We start from the raw sequence: 11,182 nt of genomic DNA, 5'->3' as shown, positions 1-11,182 counted from the left end.
AGGGGATCCTAAAGTGAAGGCTGAACTTCCTCGACGTCGGTAATGTCAACATTTCTAATTCTGTTTTCTTGTCATATATCTATGGGCCAAAGCACATATGACAGTCGTAGTCGTGGACGTAAGTAACGCACAAGCTTTGGCGTATCCTGATCTGTCAGGTCGGGGTCTACGACCGTCGTATATCGCTACGCCATGTTATGTGCTTTGGCCCTATATCTGTCCTTGTCTAACGAGAGGCATCTGTCTTTGTTCGATTACTGCGCCATCTCTTGCCACACGCAATATTGCTTATCCTGTCAACCTGAATGTGCTTTTGCACATATAAAAGTTATATAAAGTAATCTTTTTTTCTAGATTTTCAATCTTAGATCTAATTGCACGATATTGTTCTTAAATGTTGTCCCTAGGTCATGCCGGTCTAATTTTGTGGATATTTATCGTGGAATTTTTGTACAAAGCAAATATTGTCGTCACGTATACCAAAAATTAACAAAAATATTAATTTTTTTTCGTTTTCGATATAAATTTGACCACCATGACCTAGATTTTGATGCGTACTTTAATTCTAGACAAGAATTTTGCATTTCTATAAAGTCAATTAAAAGATTAGTGCTAAGAAAAAAAGCCGGTATTACAGACGGCTTTAGGATCCCCTTAAAGCAAAGATTTTGTGAAACTCTCGTTACCACATGAGCTCAACTTGCATTAATAAATATAATAATGTATAATAATGTATAATAATGTACATGTGTAATTAAATGTTTTGTTTACATTCGCAATGCTATCCAATGATCATTTTTCTAACTGCCCAAAGCGTGTCAGGCCGTTAGGCTAACAGCCGGCTTTTAGCCTAAGAGGCTGAAATTACTAGGCTATTACGCTAATTCACGGTTGATTCTATTGGCCGGCGTTTAGCTAAGTTCCTAGGATTTTAGCTAACGGGCTGATTTTTCTAAAGCCTACGACATATATATATATATATATATATATATATATATATATATATATAATTTTTTTTTGTTGAACAGTGTTAGAGATTTATTATTGGGTACCTTCTCGTTCTCGTCTTCTTAGTTTCTTTCGACGTCTTTCTATAGCAGCAAGCTCAACCTTTACAGCGTTATACGTCTTTCGTAATTCAGTTAATTTCTGCTGTAGTACAGCTATTCTTTGACTACCATCCAATTCAGGATCTGTGAAAACATAATATAGCACACAGATTATAGATTATAGATTAGTTTTAGAAAATATTCTTGTGCTCAGGATTAAAAACAATTAGACGAGCAAAGATTTTCATCATGTTCAACATGATAAAATCATACAAATGGGGAAGTATTATTATTTAACGTACCCAATTCAACGTAAAAATTGTACTTTGTTGGTCTCGGTGATCTTGACGAGTAGGTACTGAGATCGGGAACGTTGGTGATGGTGCTAGCACGATTTGTCGGTGTGTTGTTGACTCCGCAAAGATTGGATCCCTCACTAGTGTCGTCGCTGTCGCTCCCAGCTCCGTATCTGCCATGCCTACCGTTCTGTCTGCCAGGTTTTTTCGGAACGGTGCCGCCGCCGCTACCGTTACTGCCAGTGCTATTGCCAAAACCACTAACATTGCCACTGTTATTGGCACTACCACCGCCATCACCGCCGTTGCCACCGCTGCCGTCACCGCCACTGCCACTGCTACCACCATTTCTGCCGCCACCACTACCGTTGTTACTGCTATTACTGTTGCTGCTGTTGTTACCGCTGACACCGATACCGACATCGACGTCGACGCCAACACCAATATCAACGCTAGCATCAACGCCAATGCCAATGCCAACCCCAATGCCAACGCCAACGCCAAGGCCAATGCCATCACCGACACCGGCGCCGACACCAACGCTGCCGCCACCGCCGTGACCGCATTCCGAATTTTTTCTGTTTCTTTTGCGTTTCTTGGGTGACTGCATATCCTCAACTGTACGTTTGGCAGGCGGCTTAAGAATCTTGTCGGCGGAGTTACTTTCAGAGTTAGGTAGGGTGTCGTCCTCACTCAAGCCTAGGCCCTTGCCCGCGCTGTCGTTATCCGCCTCGGAGCTGTCGCGATTAAGCTTGACGTTATCCTCGGAAGTAGGCGACGAACCACCGGTTCTCTCGTCTCTAGGCGAGCCCGAAATGTTGGAAATGCTCGAATCGGGTGTCGTCGGCGGCGTATTGTCCATCACCGGTGCGGCTTCGTTGCTCTCTCGTCGTTGTGGTGGTATCAGAGCCAACACGTGCTGTTGCTGTTGATGATGTTGCTGCTGCTGCTGTTGTTGTTGCTGCTGCTGCTGTTGTTGTTGTTGTTGTTGTGACTGCCGCATGTTTGAGGACGTGTTCTGTTGCATTGATAACGAAACCGGCATTGCCGTTTCTATAGTCTTTGGTAATGCTATACTGAGGGTAGCGGTGCTACTGCTCGTTGTATTTTGACTCGAGGTCGGTGCACTCGCAAAAGGCATCTCCATCAGCACTATGTTATTTTCTAATACTTCATTCTTTGGTGGACTGCATGAAGGACCAACATTGACTTGTTCGATGTTCTCGGACAGTGGGGCCGGCGAGCCAGGTATCTCTTCTTCGCATAGCAGCGAATTCATTGTTTCGCCCTCTTCATCTGTCTTCAGAATGGGTGCTGCATCAATTTTGAACTCCGTAGATTCCTGCTCTTGCTGTTGATGGATACTCTGTGAAGTTTTCAATACCTGCGACCTCGCGTGTCTCTCTTGCGTATTTTCTATACGATCCAATTCCGCTTGTAGCTTCACGTCAAAGATAGATGTCGATACTTTAACGTCTTGCGGCTCCTCGTTGTCTATCACGAGCCTTTGTTCCGAATCACTGCTATCCGTGGAATCTATAATATCTTGAGTGATTTGTTTCTTACGATTTTCAATTTTGTCTTTCTCTTTCTGATCCATTGTTTTATATTCCTCTTCAGGCTTTTTATCAGACATCTCATATCCGGCGTTTCTCCAACTTTCGTCTTTTGTAGCTTCCTGCAATTTGATCTTGCGTTCAGCGACTATTTTCGTTTCTGAGAACTTCTTCGGCTTTGATAGATCTTCCACTTCTTTCTTCAACTTCGATATTTCTTCTTCTTTTCGTTTAGTTATCGCGCGCATGATTTCTCTGCGTACAGTCTCATCGTTCTTTTCGTGTTCGCGTTTTTTATCTACTTCGGCCGCAGGAATAACGCAATCCGCGTCTTTGCCTTTTTGCAGAAAATTAGGAGTGTCTAATTTCTTTTCCTTCAGTGTCTTGATTACGCGCACGACATAAGGTGTTTCCTCGTCCGAAGTCTTTTTGATGTCTTTATTTTTGCTTCGGAACGCCATCGCGGCCGATAACTTTTCTTCTATCGTGGATGTCGCTGGCAGTCGTGCGCTTATGGGAGCTGGCGGTGTCACAATCGGCGATGGAACTGAGACGATATCAAGCAACTTCGAATCCAACATCTTCAATTCTGGCTGCGATTGCCCAGCAGCGACTTGACTTGACAAAGATTTGATTTGGTTCTGTTTCTGATCGGGAATGTGAGGTGTATTATTACTGCTCGTATTGATTATCGGTGTTTCTTCTTTTGCTTCAACTTTAGCGTTTGTCTCGTTTTTGCTTGATTCTGCTGTATCCGGCGATTTGCTACTTTGGAACTGAATGTCTTGTTGATATGTAAACACATTCTCTTGTTCCGTTTCCGATACCTCGGTCTCCGAAATTACCAGACGGTCCTCAGAGTCGTCGCGCGTGCCTTCATCGTCTGCCGGCAAATCGTTGAACAAAAGATTTAAACCAGTCACCTTATTACTCGATTCTTCCGCGACAGTTGATTTCAATTGATTGAACGATGACGTAGACGACTCACTCAGCTTATTGAAAACGTCCTCGCACGATGCAATCTGTGGTTTGCTAGGAGCAGTCGTCGTTTCATGAGCATCGTCAGACCTCTTGCTAAACAATTTCCTCGGTTTCTTCCGAGAATCGTTCTCTGGCGGTTCCGATTTCGTTTCCTTCACTACTGTCGCTGTAACCGGCGTTTTTTGTTTCTTCTTCGGACTTTTCGCCTCGTCTTCGAACATTCTCTTCTTCAATTTATCTTTATCGCAGTTAGTATCTCTCTTATTTCTTACCTCAAACTCGAACGGTTCCGGTTCTTTAAATTCATATATGTCTTCTGTGCTTTCCACTTTCCTTTCGACAACTTCCACCTTCGGAGAATCGATAGTTTTCTCCAACTTGGGCGACGCCGTGATAGCGGCCAAGTTTTCCTTCTCGTCCAACTTAACTTCGTCTTCAGGCTCCATCCTGACTATCTCTAACTTAACAGCTTTGTCGAAACCTTTCAATTCAGATCGTATTTGATTGAGATCGAAATCTCGGCCCTTCGGTTGTTCTTCTTGATCGCTATCAGGTTCAGATTTGATACCTTGAGATTTGCCAGGGGTTCTTCTTAAACGCCTACCTTTACGTGGTTCATCCAAGTTGTCTTTATCGTCATCACCATCACTTATCACATCGTCTGTTCGAATTTTCTCTTCTGCTCTACTTCGCGCTTCCTTCCGTTTTCTTTCTTCCATACCTCTCGATCTGGTTTTGGTTTGTTCAGGTTCGGTGGTATCAGTCTCGTAACCCTCACTATCCTCGCTTTCTGATGCAACAGATATGTCCGTGTGTCCCGAGGTTCTTCTGGTGCGCCTACGATGCTCTATTCCGGATAACTCTGCATTTCTTGTTGTTCTGGTCAGCCTATTGGCGGGCGTAGCAGGACTCTTAGTTCTGGAACTAGAACTAGCGACAGATAGCGGTGTAGTGGATCTAGTTGGTTGTATTGTTTCCTTGTCTTTCTCCTTTTCTTCCCTTTTGGCTTCCTTTATAGATGTTAAAGCTGACTGAACGGTGCTGGAAGTAGGAGCGACGCTTTGCGCCCGGCGTCGGCTTTGCGATGCATTAACGCTCGAATTACAAGTACCTTTCAACTTGACGTTGTTGGACGAATTCGTGCTGGGAGTTTGAGGCCTCAGAGTTGCTTTGACGCGCTTTACTCTACCTTGAGCTTGCGTGATGTTTTGTGCGATTCTAGACGCTTTAATCCACTCGTCGTATCTGGTGTTCCAACCTGTATAATGTACAAGGTACATTGGTTCTGGACCTTCCTTTTCTATCTCGATGACTTTTGCTTCGTAAGTAACTTTGGATTCGTGTGTTGGGCCATAATATACTTTCAATTTGTCACCACACTCGACGGGACCTTTATAGCTAGGGGCGGTCTCTGTAAGCTGTTCGTCCACGCGCGACTTTTCTGTTTCATATTCCTTGCGTTTCCTTCCTCGTTTCTTTAATTCTTCATCCGTTAAACGTCGTTGCTTAGACATCGTTTTCTTGTCTGCCTCTCTAGATGGTGTTCGAGTTTCTCTCCCTTCGGAAGCACCTTTATTTCTCACAGTATCATCTTTTGCCTTGGATCTTGTCTTAGTGGCTTCTTCTTCCTTGATCTTCTCATCCTTCTTTTCTTGCTTCTTGGTCTCTGTTTTCTTCTTTTCAATCACCTTCTTCTTGATATCTTCTTTACTTTTTGATTTGGTCCGGCTGGATGATGCCGTTGTAGTACTGCACGAAGTAGGAGATAACGTAGAAATTTGTGTGGTCGGTTTTTGTGATTTTTCATTATTAGACGATTCGATATCTCCTTCCACATTTACATCGCTCTCCTGGCCGCTACCGTTTCCCTCAGATTCTTCTTTCTTTTTTATCTTGACAACTTCTTCTTCTTTCATTTGTTCCTTCTTAATCTCCTTCTTCTCTTTCTTCTCATCCTCCACAACTTTCTTTTCATCTTCATCTTTGTCACTTTTCACTTGCGCTGGTGCTGGCGGTGGTATAGGAGTATTTCTGTCTTTGTCGCGGATCAGACTTCTTCCAGGGCGTTGTTTGCGCATGCTACCTCGCGGATGATTTACCATAGTACAGCCTAATTTTCTATAAAAATCTTCAAAAGAATGTAAGACCTTCTTATAAGCCTGCTTCACAAGATTGTATAATGACGCCGAATTTTGCATCGTAAAACCAAGTCGTCGTGTTACGGCTTTCCATTGATTCTGATTCGTAACACGATTGTAACCACCCAATTTGTAGACTGCTCGGAAAAGCCGGTACAAGTCTATATCCTCAGTTCCAATCATCGGGCAAACATTTATAGGTGTGCCGCGATCATCCATAAATTTATACAATTGAGCCACAAAATGATCTTTTTCTTCACGCGGTTCGTCGTCCGAACTCTAGAAAAACCATATTCCATTCCACGTTACGGTCCATAGCCATTGTAAAATGTAAAAGAAAAAGGAAAAAAAGCGCAAATAGATTTAAAAAAAAATCTTACATCTGAGTCGAGTTCTCCATCATAATCGCTATTCCCACTAGAAACAGAATGTCCAAAGAGGGAATCCCTGTCCCAATGGGGTGGCAATTCATTTTTCTCTAAAAATAAAAGCGCTTTCTCTACTGCGACCTTCAGAGTACTATTTTCAATTTTATTAACTAATTCTTTCGTGAATTCTGTAGCTTCCTTCTTGGGTACTGTATAACTAGAAAAAATATATATATATTTACACACAATACAAAGACAAGGCGCGCACAATGTATGTGGACATGATAATGTAATAGCAATCAATACTTCGTAATAAAGATTTCTCACTTACTATCTAGCATCTTTAAACGAGCGCACTAAATAATCATCTCTCACTCGTATTCTTACTGTATCTTGAGCAGTAGGTGCAACCACCAATCCTGGAAACCAATTGTCCTTCTTCTTTTTATCACCGAGTTCTACACAAACCACTCTACCAATTTCTGGTTCAGTTTCCATTCCTTCTTTCGCACCTCCGCTGGAAGCCGAGTCACGAGCGCCTCGTGGTGGACTGTCCTCATCTTCGCTGCTTTCATCCCTGTTGCATAAGAATTTTATAGCTAACATTAGACAATTATTCGAACTTTTAAAAACGGATTTCTCCACAGCACTTACTGTGCTTGCCTTGATCGTCTACCCCTTCTACCTCCAATTACAGGGTTCCCAAAATGCTCTGGATGAGTCAACGGAAGTTGATCCAACGTTTCACTTTCTGCAAAGTGCCGTCCACTTTTCAGACAAAGCGCGGTTCTTCTCAACGTTGTAATATCTCCATCGTCGAAAACCACGGTGTATTGACTGCAGTCTTGGATTTTTGTAATCGTAGCTTCTACAAGTTCTTTCCGATCTACATGTTTAACTTCGACGGAGGCGCCTACTCTTAAAGTCCCTCTTATTTGATCATCGGCAACCGTAGCAGTTCCCAAACCTTGTGGTTTATAAGTTACACGACATTTCACTGATCGTACCACCTTACGGATTTTTGCTTCGCAGAAGGCACCCTTGTATTTAGCGCTAACTTCTGTACCCACCGATAGGGATGGTGGATCGTCTCCCTGCAACAACAATGATATTAACACAATGTACGTTACAATTAACATTCTATATTAATTAATTAACAATTCCACGTCAGAACTTATAACGTAAATTAACAAGTAACTTTAATAAATTAATTGGAAAGTAATCAAAGATCTATAGAAATACCTATTCTTTTTATATATTGTATTGCATATAAATTAAACCTTTTTAATTTCAATCAGTATTTATATTAATTTGTATCATAAGTATATTTAATTTTAACCTGGAACACATGACCGCCATTTATAAAAGAAATTATTATTTTCTTTTAAAGTAAAGTTCTATGCTCTTTAATGTTCTTTTTAATGTTATTAGCTTACAATTTATGTTTTTCCAACAAAACCACTGATTTTATCTACAATATAATAACGGCAAAACAATACTGATGTGCAAATATAAGTTTTCTTCATATGCAATAATTACATAAATCATATAAGGTTCAAACAGAAGAAACAGAGTAATATAGGAGTAAATAGAAGTTGATATCTGATCTCTAAACATTGATTACTTTGTGGCAAAAAATATTTAAAATATCAACAAAATAGTTCTAGTATATATGTATCATAGCATATGTATACAGGGTGAGTCAAAAATAGAGGGAAATATTTTGGAAGACAATACTATAGGTTATTGTAAAAAAAGGGGTAATTATGCAGAGATACGGGCCTCCCTCCGATGACCTTGACCTTGACACATATTGTCAAGATCACCCTTCTGAGTTACGACCTTCAGAAAGTTTTAGCTGACGGTTATTGTTTATTAAAAAGTTGTTAACAAAAAAATTGAATAAAAAAAATATAATTATCTGACACCGTATCTAGACTATAGGGGTAACCGGGGCAAACTCGACACAATTTTTTCAAAGGCAATTTTCAACAATTAACCCTCAGGGTACACACTGGGTTAGTGTAACCCGAGCGGATTTTGAAAGTAGCGCCATTTCAAAGGAAGTGAATGGTGGGGGTCCGTACCGGGGGGGGGGATCTTTGAGGTAGCTACTATGTGAGCGCCAAAGGGCAGCGTCAGTCTACGCTTGGTGCTCAAGTTATACGATTTTGAAAATTGAACTCGGGTAGTCTACACCCAGTCCGTACGGAACGTTACAAAATCCGTGTTAAAAAAAAATTTGTGTTTTTCGAGTACTTGCTGCAGAAGTTTTTTTTTTTTTTTTAGTATTCTGGTATGTATAATTTACTATTTTTAATATACTTTTGTGCATTCTAACCTCAAAATGATGCTCTGTAGCATACCAGCATAACGTATCCGTGCATGCATGTTAATATTATTTCAATTCTTGTTATTTATTTATATTATACTAATCAACAACATCCAAAAGAACTATTTTTACTTTAAGATATTTTTTTTGCGTTATTACGATAAATCAAGCAAGTAACGTTATATCGCTATCGCAAAAAAACGGGTATTTTCATAGTTAAAAAAAAAAATACTTTTTGGAATGGATCAAAAAACGAATTCAGCCATTTCAAAGAACAACTTTTTAGCTTTCAAACGCGACTTAAAAAATGTCAATATCTTTATGAAAAAAAAGTTATGCAAGTTATGCAATTTAAAAGAAAAAGTGAATTTTTATGAAAATTTTTTGAGAATGGTTTACATTTTCAAATGTATCTTTGTTTAAACAAGTAATGTAATAAATCTATCAACGCCATTGTATTTTTGAGAAAATTTCCGATCCAAAGAAAAAAAAATTTGTTTTAATTGACAAATTACAGCCCAATATACAGTCAATCAAAGTCGCCGGGTTAGGCTAACCCATGTCCGTACGGAACGTAACTTTTTTATAGTCTGTACCCTGAAGGTTAATAAAAATTTTCAAGCAAAAATGGTACACATTTAAAGAGTGTTCCTTCAGGTACAAAATTGTTTAAGGAAGTTTTTTGCTGTACGACGCTTAGTTTTGCACCCAGGAAAGGAAAAGTGACGCAAAGACAAATTTTCAAATTAAAAAATGCCGGGGCAAACTCGACACTTCGAGCCTGATCGACACAATTTGATCTGGAACTTATTTTTTATTGTCTGAAACTAAACATACATTGCTTATCGTGTATTTAGAAGGTACAAAAATTCAGAATTAAGTAAAACAATTATTGAAAATAATGAGAACAAAAATTGTTGAACATTCAATTATTTTCATCTAAACTAATGTCTGAAAAACAATTTATGCAAGTAAATTCGCGATTAGACGTGCGCACATACACGGAGAGAATTTTTTGTTATATTTTACCCTTAAATTCACTACAAACTTGGAACAACTTGGCAACCAAGGAATTTTTAAAATATACAAAAAACATTTTACAAACGTGATAAAAATTACCAAGCAGATTGGTAAATTTTAAAAAATTATTGAAATTTCCTAGATATATTTTAATAAAATTAATCAAACATATTTTATATTTTAATGTAATAGATATTAATATTTTTTATTATGGTGGATATTAATCAGAATAGCTCGCATAAAATTCTTTGTGGAACATATTGTCCCACAACTACCATGATTTCAGGGTGAATTTTAAGAGAAAATTCTCTTCGTGTATTTGTCATGGGCCATATAGCTGCATCGTTTGTTATTGGGAACCGATAAAACGGCGTGGTGTCGACTTTGCCCCGAACGTCGTTTTTCACTTTTGTTACTCCAAAAATATAAAAATTTTGAAAATATGCAAAAACTATTATCGAATTCGTATAAAGCATTGAATTTCCAATCAAAATCACTTACCGGTAGATTCGCAAGAGTAAAGCTCTATGAAAAAGTAGAAATTTTCGACAGATCAAAAAAATTACTTTTTACCATCAAAAACGCTTAGTCGCGCTAAAAATCACACCATAACTCAGAATGTCACCAAATTCCGTTGATAATACTGGCACATAAAGACGCATTTACAGTAGGAAAGGCAAATTTCTACGATAAATTTAAATTGGTAAAAAGCCTAGTGACAAGTTTGCCCCGGTCTCCCCTATGCTTTCATGTTACATTCTTCACTAAGCATAAATTGTCCTTGATTACCTTTCCTACCGTTGTTGATATTTCTTGCAAATTTAAAATTATACTCTTCGAAAATAAGCCAGTATAGGTTTTCGTACAGATAACATACTGTTGAACTATCGGAAAATGAAATTCTATGAATATCTCGCTTTAACGACAAGATTCTACGAGTTATTAGACTATTTGTGCACAAAAAAATGTAATTCGTAAAAAAAAAAATGTCCCCATTGCAAAAATATTATAGAATTAAATGGTGGATCATTAGTTATTCATTGCAGCATTACTACAAACAATTGCAAAAATGTAAACGCAAAAGAATAATTTGTGATTTTAAAATAAGGGCCTTTTATTAGAAAAATGTTTTTGGAGAGATAAAAAAAAGATTTTAAAGCAGACAACGGTTTGTGTTTTTGGTCAAAGCAGAAAATACTCTGTATTTATGCTTTCTACTATTCTCTGCTTTAAAAAAAGATCATAATTTTAAAATATATAATTGTATATAATATTTATATAGTTATTATAATATAATTAAAATATATCAAGAGACACGGTAGTGTCTCGTGCCAAGTATACGCGGAGCGAGACCGACCGTGATCTCGATAACGAGTGAACGGATCAAGTTCTAACATTGTTGGCTTGATCGATAGCTTGGGGTCGACTTAGGGGGGGGGGGG

The 11,182-nt window shown here is 38.9% G+C and overlaps 1 protein-coding gene across 4 annotated transcripts in view; it reads right to left on the bottom strand.

The window, feature by feature from the left end:
• The window catches only part of LOC112467126 (AT-rich interactive domain-containing protein 4B), a 33,138-nt gene that overhangs the window by 9,812 nt on the left and 12,144 nt on the right, over nucleotides 1-11,182 (bottom strand). For 3 of the 4 annotated variants that reach the window (XR_003042215.1, XM_025035606.1, XM_025035609.1), the window contains exons 2-6: nucleotides 7,043-7,482; nucleotides 6,720-6,965; nucleotides 6,401-6,605; nucleotides 1,352-6,299; nucleotides 1,053-1,193 (exon numbers count right to left, since the gene is read on the bottom strand). Coding sequence is in view for 3 of the 4 variants with exons in the window: in XM_025035606.1 (XP_024891374.1) it covers nucleotides 1,053-1,193; nucleotides 1,352-6,299; nucleotides 6,401-6,605; nucleotides 6,720-6,965; nucleotides 7,043-7,482 (5,980 nt within the window). In the remaining variant the exon portion in view is untranslated. The remainder of the gene's footprint in view (nucleotides 1-1,052; nucleotides 1,194-1,351; nucleotides 6,300-6,400; nucleotides 6,606-6,719; nucleotides 6,966-7,042; nucleotides 7,483-11,182) is intronic. The other variant, XM_025035607.1, reaches the window with a different exon arrangement.

The sequence above is a fragment of the Temnothorax curvispinosus genome, unplaced genomic scaffold (assembly GCF_003070985.1).
Source record: "Temnothorax curvispinosus isolate PA1 unplaced genomic scaffold, ASM307098v1 QBEX01016913.1, whole genome shotgun sequence".
NCBI lineage: Eukaryota > Metazoa > Arthropoda > Insecta > Hymenoptera > Formicidae > Temnothorax > Temnothorax curvispinosus.
Note: the sequence above shows the minus strand (reverse complement) of the source record. Positions and strands in the feature narration are given on the sequence as shown.